This window comes from Scatophagus argus, chromosome 19 (genome assembly GCF_020382885.2).
Source record: "Scatophagus argus isolate fScaArg1 chromosome 19, fScaArg1.pri, whole genome shotgun sequence".
In the NCBI taxonomy this organism is placed as follows: Eukaryota; Metazoa; Chordata; class Actinopteri; family Scatophagidae; genus Scatophagus; species Scatophagus argus.
The window spans coordinates 13869307-13897161 of record NC_058511.1 but is presented as its reverse complement, the minus strand read 5'-3'; the positions used below and the strand labels follow the sequence as shown (position 1 = coordinate 13897161).

General features: G+C 40.5%; 2 protein-coding genes across 9 annotated transcripts in view; both read left to right on the top strand.

Annotated features, from left to right (window-relative positions):
• The window catches only part of LOC124051017 (1-phosphatidylinositol 4,5-bisphosphate phosphodiesterase beta-1), a 97182-nt gene extending 76093 nt beyond the window's left edge, over window positions 1-21089 (top strand). For 3 of the 4 annotated variants that reach the window (XM_046374032.1, XM_046374031.1, XM_046374030.1), the window contains exons 18-33: window positions 137-221; window positions 358-482; window positions 781-935; window positions 1037-1201; window positions 1387-1486; window positions 1776-1880; window positions 2014-2129; window positions 4834-4972; window positions 5297-5350; window positions 5748-5967; window positions 7108-7276; window positions 8248-8324; window positions 8414-8503; window positions 8644-8701; window positions 8920-9006; window positions 18989-21089. In XM_046374032.1, coding sequence (XP_046229988.1) covers window positions 137-221; window positions 358-482; window positions 781-935; window positions 1037-1201; window positions 1387-1486; window positions 1776-1880; window positions 2014-2129; window positions 4834-4972; window positions 5297-5350; window positions 5748-5967; window positions 7108-7276; window positions 8248-8324; window positions 8414-8503; window positions 8644-8701; window positions 8920-9006; window positions 18989-19213 — 1970 coding nt within the window. In that variant the 3' untranslated portion in view covers window positions 19214-21089. Of the gene's footprint in view, window positions 1-136; window positions 222-357; window positions 483-780; window positions 936-1036; window positions 1202-1386; window positions 1487-1775; window positions 1881-2013; window positions 2130-4833; window positions 4973-5296; window positions 5351-5747; window positions 5968-7107; window positions 7277-8247; window positions 8325-8413; window positions 8504-8643; window positions 8702-8919; window positions 9007-18988 lie in introns of those variants that run through there. The other variant, XR_006841728.1, reaches the window with a different exon arrangement.
• A 2684-nt stretch (window positions 21090-23773) lies between these two features.
• The window catches only part of LOC124051016 (1-phosphatidylinositol 4,5-bisphosphate phosphodiesterase beta-4-like), a 61101-nt gene continuing 57019 nt past the window's right edge, over window positions 23774-27855 (top strand). For 2 of the 5 annotated variants that reach the window (XM_046374026.1, XM_046374028.1), the window contains exons 1-2: window positions 23898-24212; window positions 27625-27670. The gene's annotated coding sequence lies outside the window, so the exon portion shown is untranslated. Of the gene's footprint in view, window positions 24213-27624; window positions 27671-27855 lie in introns of all 5 variants that reach the window. The other 3 variants (XM_046374024.1, XM_046374023.1, XM_046374027.1) reach the window with 3 other exon arrangements.

Here is a 27855-nt window from a genome sequence, read left to right as displayed (position 1 = left end):
AATATACTAAAAAGGCAACAGAAAACATCAGCTCCTTAGAATTGCTGTAAGTATGTGTTTATACAGCAATGAGAAATGATGTCTTCAGTCCATCCTGTGACCGGTGGATCACTGTGATCATCATATCTGCCTGCAGAGATCAATCGCAGCTACCAGATGTCGTCCTTCGTGGAGACCAAAGCATTGGAGCAACTGACCAAATCACCTGTAGAGTTTGTAGAGTATCCTCCACAGTTTTGCTGATGCATGTGGTTTGTGCTAATATAGCTGCAGAAACAGTTAGTAGTTGTGATAACAGTGCCGCTTGTGCCTTCTGCTGTAGACCATGCAGAATTGTCCTTAACCAGCTCTTTTTAGATACAACAAACTGCAGCTGAGCAGGATCTACCCTAAAGGCACCCGAGTGGATTCATCCAACTACAACCCTCAGCTCTTCTGGAACGCCGGCTGTCAGCTGGTGGCTCTCAACTTCCAGACCATTGGTGAGGGAGGACGGTGAAAGATATTTCTATTGCATAGGTTTTAAATTTGCGTAAATCCTTAACACCTTCACACTTTTGAAAACGTATGATCCAGTCCTCCTTTTTTGTTAATTAAATTACCTAAATAAAGTGCTCCAAAGAAGATGAAGCCTGCCCCTTCATAATTTTATTTTTAATAATGAAAATCTAAATAATACCATATGCGTTTTAAGGTTTCTTTGTCTGTTTTATTATCTCAGTGTTGCTGACTAACAACTAACAAAGAAACTTTTGTTGTTGTTGTGTCCTCACTCCACAGATTTGTCCATGCAGTTGAACTTGGGCATGTATGAGTACAATGGCAAATGTGGCTACAGACTCAAACCAGAGTTCATGAGGCGGCCGGACAAACACTTTGACCCTTTCACTGAGAGCACAGTGGACGGGATAGTAGCCAACACACTGTCCGTAAAGGTGCGTGCTGGTCGTTTTGTGTCTGTGAAGCTCTCTGGATGTCTCTCAGTGTGTGTTTGATCTTTTTTTTTATCCCTCTTGATTTTTCATTTTCCTTCTAGATCATCTCTGGCCAGTTCCTGTCAGATAAGAAAGTAGGCACGTACGTGGAGATCGACATGTTCGGCTTACCGGTGGACACCAAGAGGAAAGCATTCAAGACCAAGACATCTCAAGGCAACGCCATCAACCCTGTCTGGGAAGAGGAGGCTATAGTCTTTAAGAAGGTCAGGTTATGGACTTGTGCTTACACACAGTGGTAACATTGTCATCTGAACACTTCAGTTCACATAGATATAAATATAGGCTTTATCTGCTTTATATAAATATGAAATATTTCCTCAAAGGAAAGTAATAAAGCAGCAGCTTAGTGGTGTCCTCGTGTTGAGTGTATTTTTTACATTTTCCTCAGGTCGTTCTGCCCACGCTTGCTTCATTAAGGATAGCCGTGTTTGAAGAGGGTGGGAAGTTCATCGGCCACCGTATCATTCCCGTGTCAGCCATCCGCCCAGGTACAATAGTTTTGTTTCTACACACCTTTTATCATCTGCCATGGATTCGTAGACGGATTAAGATTAAAAAGGTATAAAAGAATTTAAATCTTTATAGTCCACCTTCAAACTATGAAAATGTTAGGTAAGAGAAAAGAGGGCGCAGACAATACAACAAAAACAGTGGCATGTAAGATTTATATCAGTGTTTGCCATTTGGATGCTTTGCTGCATTTCTTCTAATGTAGTCTGGGCTCCTGACTTATTTCATCTGAACTGATGCACCGTCAATGTGACTCACACCCTGCAGGCTATCACTACATCAGTCTGAGGAATGAGAAGAACCAGGCCCTGACTTTGCCTGCTCTGTTTGTGTATGTCGAGGTAAAGGATTATGTCCCAGACACATTTGCAGGTAAGTGGCAGGTGAACATATTCAAACCAAGAGTAAAATGTATAAAATGTTTTTATGCAGATAACACTGTAGGATCACAGTCGTGCTCAGTGTTACAAAAACCCTGCTGCTGTGTTTTCTCCCCCTTCCTCAGATGTCATTGAAGCCTTGTCCAATCCGATCCGCTACGTCAACCTGATGGAGCAGCGAGCCAATCAGCTGGCTGCTCTCACTTTGGAAGAAGGAGGAGAGGAGGAAGGCGACAAAGAGGTGTGTGCGTGTGTGTGTTCTCCACTCTCCATCACACATGAAGAGCATCCCTCGTGTGTTCTCATTTTTGTTTGCTTTTATGCGTAGGAACTTTACACCACTGATCAGTCGCTGATTTAGATAAGCAGCCCCTCAGCCAACTGGCAACTCTCTTCGTTGTTACAAACAAACCTGTTTTCCAAAAAATTTTAAACTTAAACCACATGGTAGAAAGTATAAGAAGTAGCACCATTTTAGTGAAAAGATTATGACTCACAGCTTGTGTCCAGCACAGATCCCCACAGATATTATCAACAGACTTTGTTTTGGCCATTTATCATTCCCAGTCGCTCCTTGATAAACTGTACGTCACCCACAGCTGTGAATCTGTTTACTAAAGGAGAAATTCTGGTATTTTTAAACCTGGGCCCCATATTTATATATTTTGGTGTGTAAATGATTCACATGAAAAGTTTTGGAATTTGTCAAGTGGATCAGCCACCAGCTACGGCACAGCTGCAATGGCTGCTATGTAATTTATTTTGTGGCAACTACAACCATCAAAATTGCCTCCACTCCAGGTGCTTTTTTTTGCCCCTCAGAGTGTCTGACAACATTGCGAGAAGGATTCCTACAGAGATAGACCTGGAATCAACGAATAAAATCCTCTTTGGTTAATCAAAAACACAAGTCTTGCTTAAGACGAAGTCTCGCTCTGATTTCTCACAAGAGTTGAGTTGCGTCAAAAAGACAACAGCGAGTTGGAGAGAGGAGTCGCAAGAGGAACTGCCAACAGAAATTTATTTTCAAAGTCATGGCTGAATATTTCGCTGTTTTAGACAATCCGATCTATGTCAGAGCGAGCCTTCTCCTTAAGCAACGCTTGTGTTTCTGGTTAAACAAAAAGGATTTTACCCTTAACATATTAAAGTCAACTCTGTAGGGATCTGTTCTGTAATGTTATCAGACACTTTGAGTAACCGTCTCATCCTGTGAGTGTCATAAAAGCAAGTTTCAGTGGGCGTAACTTGGATGGTCTGAGTTAATAGCTGTGCTGATCTACTTGACCAACCCCAAATCTTTTCCTATGAATCATTTACCCAAAAAATAAATAAATGAGTGAATAAAAAATTTTCCGTTTCGGTTCGTGACAACGCTTTCTAACCATGTTGAAAATCAAAAAGAAGATTTGATTTGAGGTTGACAAATCAAATGCTTCAGTAATACAGCACATGAGACCTCATATTGATCCTTGTGAGGTCTGTACTTGTAAGGTTCTGTTGGAGGGCTTTAGCTTTAGTTAGTTTGGTGTCAGTTTGTGTGGAGAGGTTGACCTCTCAAAACAGTGTGATAGTATGATGTACAGTCCTGAAGCTGTTTTCATGCTAGCCAAGTCAGGGACAATATGGATGTAAACAATGCAAGTCTTAAATTATTAATAAAAATTACATTTAGCATGCTTACTTGGCCTTAAGGATATACAAAAAGTAATTTAGACAGACCCCTGGCACAATGTAAACAGACATTGTTTACATCATGTACAAAACCTCTACAGAGTACCTATAACTCTAAAGAATATCTAAACTGCTTTTCACAATGAAAGCATGTATTTCATTTAATTTAGAATTTAAATTAGATTTGGCAATGGCCTTTAACTTTAGAACAAGCTTCAGTTCGAATGTAACCTAAATGCCAAGCAGCTCAGAAAGTTTTAACAAGTCATGACTGCTTAAGAGTGTGTGACTGCCTGCTTTGTACTAAGTGACATATCAAACAGAAAATTACGCTGCAAGCGTCTCACACTAATGGGCCATCAACATTACGGTAGCAGCAGGAGAATGGTAACCTCCTAAGCGGTGCGTTGAGGATAAACTGTAGCAGCAATCTTTGTTAATGGTGTCGTGATTTTAAATGTACTTGACAGAAAGTACAAGTAGCCAAGGATTAATGCAACAAGGAACAGACAATGGGTTGAAGGCAGGACACAGAGTTATCTAGGGTTATGAGAAGAGGAGACTGAGAAGAAGGGTTGTTCCTGAGGGGCTTCCTTTATCTGATTTGCCAGCTGATACGATTACCCATGAGGATGGTCAACAGGGAGCTGCTTCATGCTGTGACCATGGTAACGGTCACCAAAGTGGTAGCTCAGGGAAAGGCAGAGCACAGTGTGGGGAGATGAGTGTTGAAGGAGGAGATCTGGCGAGTGTGACTAGCAGACATTATTTAAAATTGCCTTAACATTTCAAAGATAAGAGCAGACAGTCCGAGACACAGCGGAGCCCTGGGGAAAATTAACATCAGCACAGGAGGCAATGTTGAGAGTGGGTTATCAAAGCTATGTCTACAAACTATCCTGCAGGACACAGGTACACCAAGAAACTTCTGAAAACAGACATCGCAACTGTTACAATAGGTTTTGGAGGATTTTCAGTGAATTTTGTATACAAGTAAAAACAAAGAAGAACAAAACCTGTTTTCTGGTATTTTTTCATGTGATAGCAACCGAGAAATGTGCTGTGAGTGTTTATGAGAAATTATGCAATGTTTGATTCTGTATTTGTTTGCATTTCTGGTAATTACTGACAAGGTATACGTGTGCTGTACATTTTACTGCCCTTCGCAATTAAGAATGTTAAATGCATGATGACAGTTTAAAATGCTCTGCACAGCATTCCTCTGAGAAGTGTCAGGGGTCTGAATGCTGGATCTTTCATGTGATGGACAGGTGGAGGCAGGATGTGATGCCCCCTCAGAATCTAAGGTGGACCAGAGGGTAGCCCTGCCTGCAGAGAACGGACTGAGCCACACGCCCATTATTGCCCCAAAACCCCCTTCACTGGTCGGCCACCAGCCTCAGTCTGCAGGTACTGTAGATAACCAACATCACACTTTCAGTATTCACCTCAGGTGAGAAAATATGCCTTTATAAAAACATATGTAATAGCTTTGCAATAAAATGTGTTTATCAATAACTTAATTTGACTAGCTCTGATAAACAAGGCTCTACTGTTTGTATACTGTAAATGTTATGTGGCCCCCCAGGCTATGTTAGTTGTGTGTTAAAACAACATGTGAAAACACTTTCTCTGTTGTAAACGTACAAATCAGTAAACGTTCCAAGATACTTTGTGACTTATCTGTACTACTAAGTGGCAACTCAACATGCAAACCTTGTTTTTGGTGACCAGGCTCATTGAAACCATCAGTGAAAACTGAAGACATCATTCAGAGTGTCCTCACTGGTAGGATTTACTGCTCTTATTGCACTCTATCTGTGACTGTTATTCAGACATGCAGACTGACTGATCTTGATTGGTTGTGTACATAAAACATTGGGATGAGTTTCAGAACCATCCTACGTCAAGAATATTGAGCAAGTTCATTTTTTAAAATTTATTTATTTGCTGTTAAATTTGCAGGATAATAGTAGGCTACTGTTCCAGCTTAGTAATTAAAAGTTTTCCTTAAAATAACTTTAAGGACTTTAATGGAACTGTGAAAATAAAGTGTAATTTTAAACATATTTAACAGAAATCTGCATTAAAATCTGCATCTAAAGCATAATGCGTTGTGTATAGTGTTGATAAAAGACATTCACTGGATATAGGATGAATAGGATTCTGCCCCCCACCCCCTTAGAATTAGAAGCTCAGACACTGGAGGAGTTGAAGCAACAGAAGGGTTTTGTTCGAGAGCAGAGGAAGCAGTACAAAGAGATGAAGGAGCTGGTTCGGAAACACCACCGCAAGACCAGCGAGCTGATCAAGGAGCACACAGCTCGTGTGTCAGAGCTGCAGAGCCAACATCAGCGCCAACGCTCCGCCCTGCAGAAGAGCCACAAACGAGACGGTAAGAAAAGGTAGGTGGCCCTCCTCTTCTCCAATTCAAACTGGTTTCCCTCTTCATCTTTTTCCTTTGAAATCTATTGTCAAAGGAAAAGACACATCAACACAAGTAAGAAAATAGAGGTTATTGGATTTTGTTCCTTCTGACTTACTGACCAAATGTAGGCAGAGTGTCACTTTGAGATACACACATCACATAATACGAGAAAAAAAAAGGTTTTTGACATCTGTCAGTTAGAATCAAAGAGAAAAAACTTGTTTATGTGACAGTAAGATATGCATCACTAAATCTGTGGCTTTTCCTTTTTCTTAACCATGCAGGAAATTATGTCCTCTCGCTGTAGTTGCTCTGCTCATCTGCATAAATTTTACTTTATTGTTGTGTATGTGTAGCTTACAGTTTGTCAAGCTACTGTACTTACCTTTACATAATTGAAAATCATTTTGAGAAATAAAAATAAAGTAAATTACTATCTGAGGCAATGTTTCAAGCACGTTAGGGAATATGGAATTTTGTTACAACAGAGCATCACAAAATAGCTCCGAGTTCAGCACTTAGTATCTGTTAATGGGCTATGATTTTTCAGTTCCACCTTTCCTTTTAAATTTCTTTTTTTCTCTCTACAGAAATACACAATATAATGTACACATTTAAAATCTTATTAAAATTCACAGCTGCATGTCATACAGCTCCAAAAGAAAGACTACAGGGCACACAGAAGAGAAAGAAGCTGTGTGTAGAATAAAAATGACTTGATAAGGCATTTTCCAAGCCTCAGGGATGCATTCAGGGCCCTTAGGAGTCCATCACACACTGAAGAATCAGTACTCAGCATGCAGCAAAGATTACACTCATGCACTGCATAAGACAGATAGCACATTCCAAACAAGTTACTTCAAGGTACATGATGACTTCCTAGTGTTTGAAATAACTTCAGACATTGACATCAAGTGTTTTATTTGATGTAAGGTAGACATGTTGTCATGAAGGCACACGCTCCGTGTGAATAAGAACAGAAGTTTTATTTTATATAAAGATCAATCTTATATCCATTCATTCACAATGTACAGTTCTGGAATGAGCAGGAACACTGTGCTGAAGAAGAAGGATGTATCTTATAGACTCTCTGTTTGTTTGTTGTGTGTGTCTGCAGTCGCTCCGAGCACTCTTTGTCAACCCTGGACCAGGAGCTGCGTGAGCTGGATCAGGAGTGCAGCCAGAGGCTTGCAGAGCTGAAGGAGCAGCAGCAGCAACAGCTCCTCACACTTCGCCAGGAGCAGTACTACAGCGAAAAGTACCAGAAACGAGAACACATCAAGCAGGTACTCACAATCACTCTTTCACACACACACACACACACACACACACACACCCCAAATACACATATGCTTACAGGATTGCAGTTAGTCTGTTGTCACATTGTCCTTTACGAGAGACAAGTTTCTTGTCTGCAACTGATTTTTGTTGCCCTCACTTACTTGCACTACTGACAGTATGGAGAATGGACAAATCTGCAGCTCCATTTCACTATGAAAACTTGCATTTTGTAGGGAACTGGCTGAGTAATTGGCAAATATGTGAGAATAGATGTTTCCAGCCAGAACCAGACGGTTCTCCAAAGGTTCAGTATTTTAGAATTATCATTAGGAATATACTGCACATATGTGGATGAAAGACTTAAAGCTCTACTCCATATGCCAGATCTTCTGTCATCTGTACCTCTTAGTTGCCTATTGATGGCCACCACACTTAAACTTGTGTGCTGTCATTATACATTGAGAACATATAGTTTGTAGTATTAACAAGCACATAAAGCATGTAGCACTGGGGTAAACAGACACACTTAGGACCTTGCCATGACAAGTGTTGGACAGGATTAAACGCTGACTGTCTCTCACTGTCCCAAAGCTCAGAATATATAACACAGGCAAGCAAACATGTGAATGCTGATAGAAACTCACCACATAGAATATTACAACTGTGACCGTGCTGCATGTGCACATGTTCTGTTGTACGCTGTGGAAAACTAAATGACTTCTGCTCCACTACACCTGCACAGTGAGCACAGCTGAGGCGTCATAAAGCAAAGAACAACGAGCATAGTGGAGATGTTGTTTCCCCAATCTGACTGTTGTATAATTATGATCAAGTTCTCAATAAACGTAGCGAGAGTTAAAGGGAAATGTTAGTGAAATAAGCAGGAAATGAAATGTTTCCTTTCTCATTTACTTTAATTTGTCTTGTACTCAGTGTCAGATTATGACTCTTGTTTTCTCTCGCTGTCTCTCTTTAGCTGGTTGAGAAGCTGACCACTTTAGCAGAGGAGTGCCAGAGTGCTCAGCTCAAAAGGCTCAGAGACATCTGTGAGAAGTAAGACTGTGTTCAGCATGCAGCATGTCACACAAACATAAAGGCATCCTACTTTCTCACTCTCTCTGTATTCATATCACCATCTATAGAGAAAAAAAGGATCTTAAGAAGAAAATGGACAAGAAACGGCAAGAGAAGATTAATGAAGCCAAATCTAAAGACAAGAATGTGACAGAAGAGTGAGTATCTGTTTCTGAATTTAATAACTAACAGTGTCCTTGTTATATTTGTGTCACCACTAGATGTCACTACGTACTAAAGATTTAGCTCTGTTGGGATTGGTTGCTTGGTTTGACAGTTGATAAAATTCTCCCCACAGAGAGAAACTAGAGATCAACAGATCATTTGTCAACGAGGTGGTGCAATACATCAAACGGGTATGAGAGGATACATCTGTGTCCGATAGAAAATGTATAATCCTTAATGATCATCACCACTTAATTTGCCAACAACACCATAATGCAGCTGAAGTCATTCATTTACACTCAGATCATAATTCAAATTTGTAATGAGTCCTATCATATACCATTACCTGCAGTACTAAACATTTGTGGGTACGTTACCTTGCAACGTGTGTGTGTGTGTGTGTGCACAGTTGGAGGATGCACAGAGTAAAAGACAGGAGAGACTACTGGAGAAGCACAAGGATATTCGACAGCAAATCTTGGATGAAAAGCCAAAGGTAAGAGAATTACTAAGGAAATGTTTCACGAAACTGGAGTTTGTGAGTGAGTGAACTTTGGATTTATGATTATGATGTGTTTGTTGATGCTGTGCACACTGATACTTTTCAGTAATTCCACCATATGCCCATGGTCACCATGTTGCTTTTTTCAAATTACTGATCTGTGGCATAGCAGAATCCGGTTGGACCTCCAGGGTCCCAGCATGCCTTCGGGTCCTTGCATGTAAAAAAATAACTAATATAAAAGAATAGTTTTTCTCCCAGAAGTAACTTGTGTGGTTAAAAACAACAAACCAATGGTAAGCACTTTTAAACAAAATTTTCAAATATGTCAGCAGCTTCATTTGGTTTATTGAGAATAATGCATAGATTTTATACACATTGTGGATCAGTGTTTTGCTCTTTTCATCATGGATGGACAACACAGAAGTTTCATAAATTGTGAATAGAAATATAATTTTGTTTTAATGTGAGCGAGCTGCCCTTGAATCAAACTGTTTCTTTAACTGAAAACGTTCCACCACTAGGGGGCAACCTGGTACAGGTTTAGTGACTTCGGTGTCAAATTGTAAGATGGCCTCTTAATACAAAACATAAAGAAGATGTTTTTTCTTTTATCACTTTCTGATATGAGAATATGTTCCCCTGGCTTAAAATGCTAATACCTGCTGTGCTTCATGTGGTTGCAGTGTGAACAGTATCACTGTGTGAAAAAGCTGCTTGGTTGTGTATTAGTGAGAACTTGTTTATTGTCTTTTGTAACACAGAGCTGATGCTGAAGCTGATGCGTGATGCTCTTCTTGATTCTACATATACATAGAGTTTTATTTTGAATGTTTTCTTGTTTTTGTTTTTTTTTTCCTATATGAGTTGCACAGCTCCTGTCCTTGTCATTGTGATGGTCATTGGAGGATCATTGCACAGCTTTTATGCACAGGTGCTGTTGACTGGCAGTAACTGAGTGTGCATTGCATCTCTGTAATGGCTGATACCTGCCAAGCATTGCTACTCTGTATTATTACTAATATGTCATGCAAAGAAAGACAAATGTACTGTATAATTAGGTGTAGTCTGTATAGCATGGCAACTTAACAGGGGCAACAGATTGGCTTGTTTATAGTGACATCACAGCCCAGTTGGGGTGCTCAATTTCACTGCATCCTTGAGAAAAACCCTGGATTCTGATCAGATCATTAAAGGAAAAGAACTTCACCATCTCAATAAAGTGTATCAATTTAACTCTATAGTTAACTCTATTAAAATCGGAAATGTCTCAGCACTGCAGTTTTACATAAGAATCTCTGGGCAGAATATTTTTAATCCAGTGCAGTACAATGCAAATTCAGCACACTGCCAGTATAGTCAAGATTACCTTTGCTTTTTGAGCAGACACACTAATGTGATCATGTTTTTACTCTTGTTGTCAAATGAAAAGCATACTATACATATGCCATATCTACTCTTAAGGTAGTGTTTTTCTTTAAAAACAGACATAAATCACAAGTGTTCTATTGGCTGTATAACCACCCACTCTCAAAGTGACAGCTCCATGTTCCTTTGAAACCACTTGGAACTGAGTGTAGGAGGTTCAGTATAGACTTCCAGAACAACATCTCATGTGCAGCAGGTCTTTCACATCTTCCCACAGAACCACAGTGTGAAGAAATGAAGTAGTGGCACTAACATGCTGGCCAAAGGGTAATACGTTTTTTTAGTACATACTAGAGCATTCTTGTCAATACCACCAGACTGCAGTGATTTGATAAATGAGCACTTACATTGAGTAAGCCGTATGAACAGGTTCATCAAGGTCTCATTCACATTAAATTAAGCTGTTTTCTTTAGATGAGAGAAAGAGATGCTGCTGTTTTCTTTTGCTGATCACTTCAATCAGATGTTCCAATCAGATTTCATTCTGTTAGCAATCATCGCTTCCCATAAAACTGACTGAGAGCTGATTATGTGTCACGTAACCCCGCTGTCACAATTACTTCTCGATATTGACATTCGGGTCCATGGTATCTTTAATTTGCCTGAAGAGGTGTAATCAACCTCCTCAGCAATATCTGCTCGAATGCAACAAAAGTTATCAGTATGCAAAGTATGAAAGAGATGTCAGAGGACACAACTCTGGAGACGACTACAGAAAATGGTTACAGGTTTTGTTTACATTTAGAATGTTACCCACAATTCTGGAATATCAACAGTCAAAGTGAAGGGTACATGTCTGTTTGAAGCTATGTGATTAGGTGTTATATTAATGTTATATCTTGTCACAATACCAGTCTTCAAATACCTACCAACAGGGTGTAATCACTTAGACAACTCAGGTGGCGTCTGTTCTTGTTAATAATTCTGACCATCCTAACCAGGTGTTTTCACCTTCAGGTCCCGGGTGCCTGATTTCAGATTTCAGTTACTTTGCACTTTGTTTAACTGTGATGGGTACTCTTCCCTGAATGCTCTTTTGTTTTAAAATCAACTAAAGACATATCTATGCACGTTATTTGTTAACTGTTAACAGTTTAACTGCTACCAGCACTGTGAATTTCATCAGGATCATAACCAACAGTATTTCATCACTAATACAATATGGCTCCTGTAACATGTTCCAGTCAGTTAAGTCAATATATGCTCAGCTAACATGAGCCTACTTCTTTATATATGTGTTCTGTAGACCATCCCACTCCCCTAGCAGCATTTACACATTGATTACACTTAGTTATTATTATTCTATTTTTCACCTCTGCCTAAACAGCATGTGGAGATGTCCTTGAGCAAAACACTGAACCCAAAAATGGTCCCCATCAACAGATCATTGACTTTGCAGCTCCGATACCCTCTGTGTGTGAGTGTGATGAATATGAAGCACTGTAAAGCACTTGGCCCTCTTAGTTACTGCTTTTTGTGAATGCAGACCATTCACCATGGTCTAAACTGGCCAAAATTATATTGAAGGGAAAGGGAGATACTGTTGAATTAGCTCACAGGAAAGCCCTTTACTACTAAGATAATCCTTTGACAAAAACAACAGGCCGACACATAAACATAGAAAGCATAAGGACTGAAAGACAGGATGTGGAGACCTCCAGTGGGAGCTAATGGATGAGGGCAATATAAAAATACTTTTGTTGTGTGTCTCTATGTTTGTTGTGTGTGTGTGTGTGTGTGTGTGTGTGTGTGTGTGTGTGTGTGCTTGTCTTTATGAATCAGAGAGGGTGATACAACATACTTTCTCCCTCATACAGTTCTGACCCAGTTTCTTCTTTGGGCTCAGAGCTGCCACTAATGGACAGCTATAACTATCCCTGGTGAAGACCCTGAGAGCTGAGCAGCCCACTACAGCATTAGTTGTGTATGTATGTGTGTTTATACACATGCATGTGATGTATAAACCTAAAAGGTAGCTACAGTATCTCTAATATGCAAATTATGAAACCAAATTTTTGTGGAAAGCCTTCCTAGAAGACTGGAAGCTGTTATAGCTACAAAGTGGGGGACTGTTATACTAATAGGCTGAAGTTGAATAGCTGAAGGGGTGTAATATATGAAACATATTTTACTTGAAGTTGTAACCTTAGCAATATTAATAGATTGCTTTTGTAAGTAAGCAGGTAAGATTCTGAATTTCGGGCTTGAGATAGGTTGCAGATCACGAACTGAGCTGAGCCAGAAGGGTGAAAGAAAAAAAGACACATGGCAAGGTTTGCGTCACTCACAGCGTGTGAACTCAGGTGTCATTTTCCTGTTAATGATCCAATCAAAACACCCTCCAGGAGTCAACGGTGAACCAGCACGATGGCGAATGCTGTTTCGGCACACCTTGAGACCCTATATCCTTGCATGTTGCTTCTTTTCATCTGCCACCTGGTCAAGTTCACATAGCCATATGTCCACCTTTAATTACTCACACCTCATGTTGATTGTGATGATCTTTTTATCAGTTGTCAAAACAGATTGAAGACCTGCTTATGCTTCTATTCTCAGATGTATGTTTTGTGACTAAATCATGCAGCACGTTTACAGCTGAATGTTTAGAGCTCGAGCTGATTAGATATGTTGAATATGACCGGATTAGCATGTCATCACTACTCAGAGTGAGTGATCCAAAGTGAGTTTGCAAAGGCTTGATTCAAAGAAGGGCTACTTGAAACATTTTCTTTACAAAAATATTTTTCTTTGTCTTTCATGTAGTTTTGAACAAGTTAGGAGGTCCATCTAACTTGTTCAAATGTAGTCAGGCTTCTGAACCAAAAAGGACAGATAAGATTGTTGTCTAGTGGACTGGAGCCGCTTTGAAGGTTTTATGATTTGACTTGACTAAAGGCTTAGTGAGCCATGTTGTAATTCTTCTGTACTTGTCTCTTCACACACACCTTATTTGGCTGTGAAAGAGAGCATGAAATAGTGATAAGCCAATATGTTTCCCAACAGTGTGTGTTTGTGTATGTGTGTGAGGGGTGTGAAAGTGAATACTTTCGCAGGAGATGCACTGACTCTTTCTTACTAAAATGAAAAAAAAAAATGTGATGGTGTCTCCCCACTGTGCAAGCCTTGATCCAACACACAAAACCACACATATGCACGCACACACGTTTCTTCTACAAGCAGGACTCCTGTGCAGTCGTCATGGAAACTCGGGTCCCCCGCTCTCCCCCCTCTCCACCTCTCATATCCTCTTCTACCCTTCATGACTCTCTGCAATCTGTTAATTTGGAACTGAGTACTCATGACGCAATGCCAGGGATGGTTATTGGAGGTGGAAGAAAGCAGCAGGAGCAGGAGGCAGAGAGGGAGGGAGGGATAAAGCGAGGGGGAAGCAAACAGAGGTCTGGAGGTGAAGAGGAAGAGAGCATGTATGGGGCCACCCTCTCTCCTCCTCTGTGTCTTTCTACGTCTATGTTCCTCTCACGGGTTGATGTAGGGTCGGCCACTGTGTTCCCTCATCACAGGCTTTGATCTGCATCATCTCTGCCTGGTGGGTTTGCGTCAATAATGCACTTGAGTGCGTAGACACACACACACACACAGACAATACCCACAGGGAACACTGAGTGCAAACCAGAGACAGTGAAGTAAAATCCATTGAGTGTGTGTGAGTGCGCGTACATGTTGCACGCTTGGTTACTCCTCTGCTCTATTATGCTAGCTGCTATTTTAGATCAGTGCACGACTGTTCATTATGTATGCCCACATGTGTTAATGAAGCTCTCTAGGGTTAGGTCTAAGGAACATTCACTCCTGCTGAAAAGTGTTCTCTCAACATTAGATTTCCAGCTTTAGCCAAAGCCACCTTTTAAAAGAGGTTAGAATGACAAAGAATCTGTGGCACCTGATTATGTGGGGCATAGACAGTAAACAAAGAGGGAGAGGATACGTGAATGTGAAAAGACCTTGTATCACAGCTACAGAGCATTAAGAATACAATATGGTACTTGGTAAACTTTGGGCTGTGTGAGCACAGTTTGGACTGTGGCCTGGAGCTTAGTGGAGGCATTTGACCACATGAAAAGTTAGCTTTTTTGTACAATTTCACAAAAAATATAATTATTACTTTATTATTTTTAAGAGATTAGTATAATTGGCATAAGTATATAAAATTGTTGTAGGAGCTTGATACACCGAATTAGATTTTCTGAGATATTTTCTGGAATAGGGTGTTGCTGTATGGGTTTAGCCCTGCGACTGACTGGACTGACTGGATGAATGGATGGATGTTTGTTTACAGCTTGTTGCGCTGCCCCCAGTTAGTCAAAAATCAGTTAATGCAGGATTTAATGAAAATGGTAAAACATACACTAGAAACAGCCAATCACTCTTGTTTGTCTGGTGTAGTAATACACAGTAATCACATTTTATTTCACAATATCCACATCTGAATAAAAAAAATAAATAAACATGTATCAGGATACCAGTAAGCACATGTCACAGCTCTAACCTTCCCTTCTGAACCAGTCCTTTTAGGGGAAACACTTATTACTGTACATGCATAGTGGAGGTATTCAGGAGTGTTTTTTTTTTTCATTCCTGGACATGAAGAGAGGAATCTAAGAAAAACTCCTGCAAAAAAGCAACAGATGAATTATTTGATAGGAGTCAGGAAAGGGCACTTAGACACACACACTCACACACACACAGATACTAAGCAGGATAGTAGATGGAAGCCTAGTCTGAGTAACAGCTGTTTCTGTCTCTCTCTTTCATCATCTGTGTTGTTCATTTTCCTGCGTCAGTTGCTTATGACTAATATAGTAGAAAGAATGCATAAGAAGGAATGGCACTCTTTGCTGCTCCCAATTTCACACACACAAACACGCACACACATTTGCATTGCACAGCGAAGCTCCTTTTTCTTCAGAAAGCCAGTAATGCTGACAGGGTGATGACCTTGCTTCATCTCTTGGACATTTTAGCCTAATTGGGCTGTGCTTGGAGCATGCAGTATATCTCAAGATCAGGAGACACACTTGTACACATCGCACAGTCTTTGGCTGTGCTTTGCTGGTTTTGATCCATGTCAGATAAGATGCTTAGATTCACTGAAGATGGTTGGAATATGAGCAGCTGCTCGCCAAAACATACATTCAAAGGCAAGTCAGAAAGACATATATTTTCCTTAAACCTTTTTATTGTGGCTGTATGATAAGGCACAGTTAACATAGCTACATACTGTAGATGCCGAGCAGTGTGTTGGCGGTTGAAGACTTTTTTGTGGTGCCGCAGCAGGCGTTATGTCACAGCTCAAAGCAAAGAATTAATTTGGTTCTTTGGAGGCCCTCTGTGCTTCCCTTGATAGCTTCTCAAAATGAGGACAGCTGGTGAAGAAGGTCACTGAGTGCTGTATTTTAAGAAAGGCAGAAATGTGTGTGTGTGTGTGTGTGTGTGTTGTTGACAGATGACAGGTCTTCAGAGATGAGAGATAGATTTTAAAGCTGGCTAGATAACTGCTGCTGGTTGGTGTCCAGACAAGAACTGGACCACACGCACACATACTGTGGGCCTGCAACAGACACAGTACACACAACAAAAGCGTACACACAATAAGAAGGCAAATGTACACTTTTCTAACTTTGTTTTGTTGTTTTGTATTTTCAGCCAGACCTGGCATAGATTTCAAGCATCTGACCTCATTGCATTTCAGAATTTTGAAGATTTTTATGTCTCAAATCAGAATTCAGTTTAGTGAATGACAAAACTTCCCAAAACCTGGCTCTACGCATTCAGGAAGCCCGAAGATTAAGTTTCACTGATGCCTTCACTCTATGTCCTATACAATAATCTCTTCACTGCCAAACTGATGAGATGTCAGATGGAAGATGGTGATCATAAAACCAGCTCTGTTCTCCAATCCATCCATCTTTCTATCATTCCTTGAGAATTTTTATAACTCAGGGCTGTCCCCTCATCATCGTTCAGCACCCTCTGTCTAACAGACAGCCGTATGTGTTTGCCGCTGAGCTGTTGATTACATGCAGAGGACACACACACACACACATGCATGCAGATATACACATGCACAAGCTGCCTGGCGCCCCTCAAACTCCTCTGCTTCCTGCTCCCCCCTCCTTCACATGTGCCAGGGTGTCATCAGATGGGAGAAAGATGACAGCTTTAATCAGAGGGTGTTTGTGCCTCAGCATGCAGGGCAAAGACAGGCTATATACACACACACAGACACACACGGTGTGCAGACTGTTCCACCCCTAAGTAGGTCATGCGCAGTGCAGAGCAGGGAGAGAGAGAGAGAGAGAGAGCTGTAGTGCATCTTTAGCCATATGGTTATGATGTGCTGGATGTCCGTTCTGTGAGACCCACAGAGAGAGTAAGAAATAGAGAAAGAGACAAAGAGGCGTGTTCCAGAGGAGGTGACCTGAAGATGCTGTTTCACAAAAAAATCATTCAAAAGACGGAAGAGTAGCTGTTAGTGTTATCTGGCTCACCGAGTCTGCACCTCACTCTGGTTTTGCACTTTCATTTTTTAGTGGAAATGCTTTCACTTTTCACTTTCGCAACAGTGGTAAATATAGATGACAAAACAGAACCTGTGGATTTCTGTGGAGTTGGACTCAATGTTAACACAACCTGGCAAATAGACTGTGAAGCGGGGATATTAAAGTTATTACTCCGACACAGTTTCCACAGTCTTTGACAGGCTTTGAAAGGGCACAGCAGTAAATTTCACTTCATCATACAATTCTGCTCACAACTCAAATGGCTGAGCTGTATTGTCACAGAAACGCCTTATTTAACAAAATATGCCCAACTGTGAGGACAATTCTGTCAGTACTCAAAAACTATTAAGTTTGATACCAAGCTCATACTCGTACATGATCTAATGTCAGTTTAATTCACTGTGTAAGCAATGCTGTGTGCTGTGAAGGAAAATTCTTTGTACAAAAATCAGGTCTTCTCACTTTGCTTTGCTGGGCTCTCAAATTAAATGGATGTGCCGTCTCATAAACTGAAGTGGAGAGGGCAGAACATTGGATGGCAGTCCTTGACCTTCATTCTACCTCATGTGCTTGTGTTTCTTGAAGTGCTATTCGATGCCCGCTGTGATTTTCATGGCCGCTGCATTAATTGGAAGTTTGATGTAGATGGATTCATTCAGGAGAATTAAGCTCTATGTTTAGTAGTTTTTTTCTATCTGAACTTCCTGCACGAGTGCGTAGAAACTTTCTGGTGATGTATAGCATCAATATTGCCAACCTTGGCTTCAGCCCTGAGTCCATAATAATGATTTATTTATTTTTTTTTTTCACTTTTGAGTTAGAAGTTGGGTGTGAGACTGAAGTGAGCCCTGATTCGATAAACAAAGGCCTCTCAGACAAAATATTGATCCCACATAAATCCTCTCAGAACTCGCAGGTATTTTCGATCTCTCATAATGCTGACATGACTGTATTGAGCTATGAGACTCTGACACCATTCATCTTAGCAGCTTTTCTTTTAATTACTGCTCTCCCATGGGAGCCAGCCGGGTAGTTAAACAGAGAAATCAGCATTACAGCAATTATTGGCTCACAATGAAATGAATACAATCTTGTCATCTGTAATCACTGGGGGCGCCTATGCCTGGGAGAAAACAGCTTCTACTTTCTGTTTCTCATTGAGGGAAGGGAGTGTATGGTAGGAGATCCTTGCTTCAGCAGTCTGGGGTACCTCTCCAGTGCTCAGTGTAAATTAGGAAATAAAGCAGAATTCCAGTGAAAATAATCTTTAGATGACAGTCATGGGAGGGAAAGCACATGCATAACAATGTGTGCAGTGATTGTTGGAAATCTTTAAAGCTGATGTAATCAATGGTTTAAGGTAGTGTGTGACTAGAAAAGAGGTCATTCTTTGTGATGAACCCACAGAGCTGTTATCATCGTCATTTCCACACTCAGCAAGCAGCTGATCCCAGTTAAAAAAAAACAACTTCTGATACCCCTGCTGTACACTACCTATCTAGCTTTAAACCATGAACAAGTTAGTGACTAGCTAGTGCACACAGTGAAGCATTAGCAGCAAAATAGTCAGATATTTACCCCAACAATAATGAAAGTGAAAATAGGACATTTGACATAAAATGAAAGCTGATTTTATCCTGTAGTGTCACAGTTCTTGCCACAATTTCAAGCTGTTTTATTTTATTGATAAATTGTTGGTCATGGTAACCCCTACATCATGCCAAAGAGCCAGGAAAGACAGGTAGTAAGAAGACTGTAAGCAAGATAGATAAAACCAGGGGCGTTTACATTAAGCAGGGGATGTGGAGTGTCAAACACTTGATTTTCCTGCATTCCAGTGCATTTGTATGTTCAGTCTGTATGTTCAATTTGTGCATAATCTGGTTTTCTGCATCAGTTTATGCTGGAAATGTCTTTTTTTATGTAAAGGAGAACACAAGGTTCAGTCGCCAGGTGATAATCAAAATATAATGAAAGAAGATGACACAAAGGAATTCTTTGCTGATGTGTTTGATGTTTCTCCACAGCTACAGAGCGATCTGGACCAGGAGTACCAGGACAAATTTCGGCGGCTACCCGTGGAGATCCAAGAGTTTGTTCAGGACAGCAGCAAGGCCAAGCTTAGTGATGATGGCATCCACGGAAAGCTTGTTGCCTCCTCGACAACAGAAAAGCTCAATCACAAGGCATCGCAGTCAGAGGACGACATGGAGGAAGGCTCCTCGGAACGAGTCTACGACACGCCCCTTTAGAGATTTAACCTCTGCGCTTTGCTTCACACTGGGACACTGATTGGTGGATTTGTATGTGACTACAGATCTATGGGACTGCCCCAACTTTGGTCGAAATTTTAACCAATTGGAGGATTAGATCAAATCTGAGCCTGAATTGGTGAGTAGAGGTCCTCTCTGCGTTGAGTGCAGTCTTGTCTGGAAGCTGTTTCATGTAAATAGTACCTTTTTGTGTATTTATATGTCCCCTTCATGTTGTTGTCTCCTTCGGTACAGCCACAGGATGTGTTGCAAAGCACTAACTATTTGCAGGAAATAACTTACTTGAACTATTGCACAGAGAGAGTAGTTTGTTTTTCTTATTTTTTATTATCATGATGTTGACAGTCGTGGTGGTCAGTGAGGTGTGTGGTGCCACTTGAATTCACTTACAGTGGACATTGTCATTTAAATGGAGTCAACTTGTACTGTAAAGAAACCACTGCATATTCAGCCTTTAAATCTCTTTATAAGATTTAGACTCACCCTTACATATTTGCACTGAAGGCTCACTACGTAACTATGTAACTCTTTTACTTCAAGCCAGGGGCACTGGTGGCTTGCTGGTTCTCGATTTTGTTCTCACAGAACTAAGCCTATGTGTTGCTGCTACTTTGTTTTAAGACACATCATTTTTTAACCATTATTTGGTTTATGTGATGTTTTGCATGATGAATTATGCAGTGCTTTGTCATGCTTTTTTCTTTAACTAGTTTTTAACACGATTGTGTTGTTTATGGGCAATTCTGCCCAAAGAGGAAGTGAAGGGAAAGTGTGTTGTACAATATCTGCATGTATTAGAACAACTGTAAATGTTACAGTAGCTCTGTAGAGGAGATGTTTATTAAATGTAAATCTATTTTCTCGGAAACATTTAAACTAAACATAAAAAACAATGTGGACCCAGCGTGGTTTGATACATCAGCGACACTCACTTTTCTTAGATCTGACAGTAGCTTGTGCAAGTACAAGTTAACTGTGTTCTTTGTCCCCTTAAACTAAAACCAGGATATTCAAACAGAGAAAGAGGATCCTGCTGTAGTTTTATAGAAGTGGCCTTCCTCTTAACTGGTTCATCGTGTACCTACTGGGGAATGTGTGTGAGGTTCAACAGAACACAGAGTACATGCCCAGGGCCATTGGAAATATGTCACCCACCGGCATTATTCTGAATATTCACCCACAGTCGGTAGCTGTAGAGATGAACCGCTACGTGTAAGCAGATCCCAAACGCTCAGTTTACATCTGTCAAACATAAGCGTTCACATGATCTAATCAAGAATCTGAATATTTCCTCTTTAACTAACAAAGTGCGCCCATTCAGTAACCATAAGGAAGTATTTTTGACTTCCTAACTGTCCAGTGCCATTTAACTCAAGGGTCATTTGATATCAGCTGAAAAAAAAAAAAAGTGAGTGATTACCAGACATGTAAGTACAAAATACTTTTTAAAAAATGATATTGATGTGAGAGTCCTGTGCCTTTAAATAGGATTGCCTTGTTTGATGTTGAATGTGTGAAATGCATCATTGTTTAAATTGCCATTATATGAAGCTGTCTGATATTGAATAGACCGTGTGCACTTTTACAGTACCACTACTGAGTAATTCTTGTGATGAGCAGTATTTGACATGTGTCTCATAAGAATTGCGGGACATCTTTCTTTTTTTGTCTTGAACCATTTTATTTGACAGCCTCAGCCCCACCCTCACCCCCACCTTCTCATCAATTTACGTGTATGCACTCTGGAAATGTAAATGTATGTATGACATAATGGATAAAACATGAAGCTGATAAAAAAAAACATAGTGTAAAGGGAAATTTGCCTGTAATTAAAATAAATGTGGCTTTTGTTGTACTTTGCTGGAGTGAATTTGTGTCTTTTGATTTGTCATTGGATGACCTCAAGTTGTTTTCATTGTCTTGTGTTCAATTTTATTTCATCTTAAACTTTTATGCCTGTGTATATGATATATTTTAAAAAAATTATTAGTCATACATCACTTTATGGTCTTTGTTTTCTCAGCTTTAACTCCACCCTTTTGAATTCACATATCAAGTTCTTCAGTACATTTATTCCTATCATTTTTCTTTTCATCCAGTCCTTAATTGTACGTTGTGTTTGCATTTTGTTTGCCTTAAAATCCGTCACTTGTCATTGTCTTGTAACGCTTTATTATTTGACTTGAAAGGGAGATTTCAGTGCTAGTCTGCAGTCTTTGTAACATAACAAAGACACTACAATAATGGTGGAGAAAGAGAATATGTGAAAAAATGATCCAAACCCATCTGTCAAGAGAGTTTTTGACAGCATCTGTAGGGCGAATGGGCACACCCGTACTGTCATGTATATAGGTGAGTGTACATGTATGGTATGTATGTCACACTTAGGGGCAGGGGGAAGTGAGGGAATGCACTGATGACCTACTTCCTATCATCTCCTAGGTAACAGTACTTTTGAAATAACCCTAAGAGGGACATGAATTCGAGCAGTTCTGTGACTGAATCTCTTATCACTACTGATGTTGTTGGTATTTATTTCTAAGAGCAACAGTCATTGTATGTATGTATGCGAAAATGTAAAGTAGGTGTACATGTTTGTGTGCATGCTTGTATCACACATCCTGTGCCTTAAAAAGGAATCACTATCAAAGTGTGGAAGTTAATATGATTTTGTGCACAGTATGTCTTCTGCCCTTCTTCTGATTTGACCTGTGATAACACATTTTTAATCTGCAAACAGAGTTTTAATTTTCAATCAAAGCTTTTGTCATGGTGTGAGTGTTTGTGACATGTGCTTGTTGCGCTATGCCCTTGTAGCCATTGTAGTGTGTCTGTGCGTGAGTCTTCACAGTTTGTGTGCTTCAGAGTTTTCAGCTGAGTGTTGTACATATAAATGCTGCTGGTGTGTGTCTGTGTGTGCTTTCCAGACTACATAAACACTGTGTCCTTCTCAGTCTCAGCTCCTCAGCAGAATCCCACCAGGCAACAGGAGATCAGACAAGCCTGGTCGCCCCTAACAACCACTGTGACCATTCAGAGGCCTCCACGCATAGCTGCAACTAGGAAGTGAGCTAATTAACCTCGAGTTCAGGATGGAAGAAGGGCGGCTTTTTAATAAGATTCTCTGGGTTACATAAACAGTGATGCCCTTCCAAACTCCCAGGAATATTATCACCCCGCATCTGTCCATCTGCTGTGGGTATGAGGAGGAGGAGGAGGAGGAGGAGGAGGCGTCCTGTAACTGGACTTAAATGAGGCACACCAGGACGGCAGAAGAGGGGAGGACCACAGGGTGCTGCTTGGAAGGTACGGTAAGCAGACTCACACATTCACAGAAACACATGGAGACATGAACAAAACTGCTCTACTATTATTTTTAAGGATCTTCATTACTTAAAGTCCCTGGCCTGCCTTAAATATCCAAACCTAATATAAACCCAATCCAGTCTTAATCCTAAACCCAAGACACAACCCTAAATTAATGCTAACATTAAATCTTACGCCCCCCCTTAATCTATTCTAAATCCAATTCTGATTGTAATGTCCTCTTTAGAGGGAAAAGCACTGAATCTATTTAAGACAATTTATGCTTCATCCAAACAGAAATGCAAGACCACAAAGGAGTTGGAAAACAATAAATTCATCATGCAGTGGTTGATTTAAAGGGTTACTAAATGAACATCTGTTTACTTGTCATTGGAGGTACTACTTTCTTTGTTTTCACAGGGTAAGGAAAGTTTGAGAAAATAACCTTGATCATGTCATCATGGTTATTTTTGGTTGGTGTGGAGATTGCAGTTTTTTAACACAAAGCCTGCATTACAGATTGGGTGTGCTGAGTTTGAAATATATGGGCTTTGACCTGATACAGAGAGCGTAATAAAACATGATTGACTTGCATTATAGGATTTGAAGGAATCAGTGTTTGAGCTTGGTCCATACTACAGATTAAAAATGAGGATATCTTTGCCTGTGCTGCATCTACTTTTACAATCCCTTTTAAACGTACCTCTCACAAGCCTCCTGACTTTAAAGACAAGCAATACTAAATTGCAGGAATATCCCTTTAAAGAAAAATGCTTCAACATTTTCCATGGAAGATACATTTCATGTAACTATAGCACCCCCCCCCCCCCCAAAAAAAAACACAAATCAATATCTTCCCCTTTTACAGGCAGTTATATTTAGTAAATTTGTAAAAACAAACAAAACAAACCCATTTTAATGTAATTTATGCTTAACGTAATTCTGTTTACGAATTAAAGTCATAAAAATTCATGTGTGCCTAACAACATTGGTTATTATTGTAAAAATTGTTAATGAAAAACACACAACTGCGGTATGACTAATATTGAAGTGATGCCATTCATAGAAATAAAATAAAGTGCAGTGAACTCACTACTGAGCGCCTGTGACTCACACACACACACACACACACACACAGAGTCACCACTACAGAAAAAAACAGAGCAGCATTACAAAGGGAGGAGGGGGAGGCAGTGTTTGTCTTTATCAACGCATGGCGGCCACAGTAGTCAGCTGTTAGAAAAGCAGGGAGGAGCTGGATCTGGTTCTGCTGGATGACTCACTCTGTCAACCCAAGGCGCACTCATTCAACCATTTGCACACTCTCATACGTACATACACACACAAACGCACGCACACACACGGTCACGCGCAGGCACGTTTAGTGGGGGGGGGGCACGCGCTACTTGACTGAAGAGGGGCTCCTCATCAAAGCGCATCAGGGCCGTCCATTCACCACTGGAGGGCGAGTGGTACAAGAGCACCGGGACACTCCGGCAGCAGTGAGACAGAGCAGACAGTCGGAGGGAGACGGGTTAGAGCTGCTGCAGCTGGAAGACACAGACAGGCAGAGACACGGAGAGAAAACCCCAGACCCGGACTCTGCAATAGCATTATTTCTTTCAGCCGTCGGATTAAACCCGTCCAGATCCGCCTCCAACACCAAAATCACGTAAGAAATAAACACAAGGCTTTCTGAAATATCTGTCAAAGCTGCTAACGGAATATATTTGGAGTTACTGTTCCGAGTGCTCCGTTAAATGTATGCGAGATTGTGTTGGATTCAGTGTGTTAGTGTAGCTGTGAGACGGATACTGCTGAGACAGGACCTTTCATTTAACTCCATCACGCTAGCTTTCAGAGGCTCACTCGCATCTTTCAGACATCACACATCCTCTCACTGCCTCACTATCTGTCACACGCACGCACGCACACACACACAGCTGGAGATAGTAGCCTTTGCTAGCTAGCTAGCCAGACGCATTAACTGGACCTTTAGCAATTTAATATCGAATTTACTCTCGCTTTGCTCGGTGCAGCCGCTTCTCTACCAGGTAAATGCGAGACAACAGAGATCCGCCGCGGCTTGAAAACTTGATGAAATGCGGATGCTACTGATGTTTCCACCGGCTGGGAGGCTAGCCAGTGTAGCTAGCTGTAGCGGGACAGACAAGAAGCCAGCCGGCCGATGCGATGACAGGCACAACAGCATAGTGGCCATACAAGTCAACAGAAGAACCAGCAGAGACTGGCTTTTTTATGACTTATATCTGTACACGTTTGTGTACATTGTGCTTTGTTGAACTGTAATATTGACATCCCACTGACCTGCCAAAGAACTTTTATTGAATCTCTTGTCTGGTGCATGCCAGGACTGCCGCTGCTAAGTCGGGTGGGCAGCTAAGAGAATGTGGGAGCTGCAGCTGCCGTGCATACAACCCAGACAGCGAGGTGTAATTGATTCACTGTCAGGACAAGCAGAAATGGCTAGTTTCTTTCAAAAACAGTGTTTATTTTGTGTTTATTGTGGTCTATTTGCAGTGTCATATCAATCATCAAAAAACTGTTTATTATGTGTTTATTGCAGTCCATTTTCAATGTCATATCACTGTATAATAAATAAGCAGTAAGATTAAAATAGTGTCAAATTTTGATGTCGTGTCTTTTAAGATTTATATTAATATTGTATTGTCAGTGCATTCAGTCCACTTGCATCAAATAAATTAGTGAAAAAGGTGCTGAATGTTAGATTTCATTGCTGATTCCTTGACATTGAATCTAGGTTAAGTCAATGTCAGTTTATTGCAACTTCCCATTCATTTTTAGTGAGGGAAATATGAAAGTGTGTTGTCTCAGTGGAAGGACAATCTAGCTGAATTTGACAGAGTCAGAGAGCAGGTTTCTATTTTCAAAACCTGTTTTTTAGCACACACACCCAGAAGGTAGAGTGTTATTTGTTCATGTTCATCGCTAACTCCATAAGCTTATTTGCAGTGTAAATAAGGCATAATGTATTCTTATGCTGAAGGTTTTCACTTGTCTCTTGGCAGCCTTTAAAATTAATTGGTGAATGAGTGTAGATGGTGTCTTAACAGACTTGTTGCATCAGCTGTTCTCCCTGTTCTCACCAACTTGTTCCTTCCACTTATATATTATGAGCCATATCTGCAGAGGAACCATATTTTCTTCTTGTAAAATGCAACACAGGTTTATGACAGTTTATTCTAAATGTCATTTGGCCACTATATCTAATCTCATCAGGCTTTTGGTTGGGAGCCGTAAAATGTGTGTTGTAAAATTGCAGACGGTTGTCCCTCACCTCTCCTTTCAAAGTATGTCCTCTGCTGCCTGTGAATGATCACAACTATTATGTAAAGAAAAACAAATTGTGCTGTGGCTTATTGACATTGCCACGTAAACGTTTCAGTGGTGATTACAGGGGCAAGCATTACCCTCCCTCACACAATAACAATCGCTTACCTGTGGCTTAAACCCGGACTTTGGAGCATTTTGATGAATAGAGGTGGACTAAGAAGCTTAAAGGCTAACTCAAAGTGTGCAGGTGTTTTATTATTATTATTATTTTGTTTTGTTTTGTACAGCTGACATCCTAAGTGTTACCTCTGTGGTGTATTTGGTGGCCTTTGATTGAATTATTTCTTTAGGTATATTTTTTGGTAATAGGATTGCTGTATGATTAGGGCTTTAATGGTAATCCCTGTTAGTTTTTGCAAATATCGTACTGTGATTGTGATTATTACCCAATATTATTAGTTTTGATGATAAAAGATGATTTAATTTTAGATTTTTTCTGAGCACAGACTGGCCCACTTTTGAGAGTTTGCCTGGCTAAACTAAGTGAGACTGGCTAATGGTGACCCCCATTTAGCTTTAAGAAATTAAATATTGTCCTCAAAGTTACCTGTCCCCATCTGACTGGTGTGATGACAAACGAGACTTGTCCTGGTTACTGTTTTGTTCTAAACTGAGTTTGATCAACCTGGTGTGTCCAGCTTGAAACGTATAGCGTGTAAATGTACTCTGTGCTGTGCAGGTGGAGGGGGTGTGATTTAATTTAAACATATAATGTAGAAGGAGGAAGGTAAAACAACATCCCCAAACTCACACACATGCCAGTGTTAGCATTAGTTAGAGCTTGGGGGCTTTATGAATGTGACTGTGGTGCAGCCATAGACTAGGTTGATGAAGCTGTGAACTGTGTTTTTAGCACACTTTGTTCACTGTTATCTTTAGCTTGTATTTCTATGGTGAGCTTGAATGTAGCTTTAGGATTTGGTCCAAACGACAATAAAGTGAGAAAATCTCTTTTTGTCTGTTTGTATGTTTTCACAGTGGCGTGCTTGCCAGCATTGTATTGAATTGCTTGAAGGTTAGAGGTTTCCTCTTGTGGGACTAAAGTTGGAATCCATCCCTGTGCCTGCCGGTTTACTGTACATCTCGATTGCTTGTTTTTCCTTTCTGAAAGGAAAGGCTGGCGTGCTCCCTCATTCATTTCCTCTCTTTATTTTGTGCTGCTTCTTTTCAAAATGAGGATGCTCTGGGCTTGATTAGCTTGGCTATCTCCAGCTCCATCCCCTTGTTTGGGTAGGGATATCAGGTTTTTATCACAGCACTATTTCATCTCACAGCAGCCTTGACAAAACTGTCAGTCAATATTTTATGGCCTCACAGAGAGTTCTGTGAATGTGGAAGTGCAGATAGACAGCCAGAGGGATTGATAGGCCAACAGACAAGAAACTTGGCACAACAACTGACAAGCCTAGTGTTGTGATAGTATGTCGAAAACATGTTGAATCACAGCCTTCAAAATGTCTGCCTTTATTGTTAAAGTCTGACAAGCTAAGGCTGTTGAGAAGCTGTCAATATAGGGATTTTCTTTATATTTTCCGTGGCAGGGGAGTAGCAAGCTGTGGTATGTGCTCCCTTCTGTGTGGTTTCTCTCAGCTCCTGTCCATACTATATAGCAGGATTTTAGACCTCGGCCAAATAAGTCCTGATTCAGGCCTGTGTGATGTATGAATTTTTCTTTCCTTCTTACTGTATGTCCTTTTTTGTCTCTGCAGGCCAAGACATGAGCTTCTCCTGCTGAATGTTATTGATGCTGAACTGGTGAGTTTTGGGTTTGTTCACTGCCAGTAGTCGCTGCTGCAACACACATTTCTTTTTCGTGTGTTTTTTTTTTTTTTTGATCAAGTTTAGGTTATGTCTAACAGCACTGCTGGCTAATACCATCTGTTAGCAATTGATGAAAAGGCTAATTTCCCAGAATTTAGTATACCCTCATTAATATTATT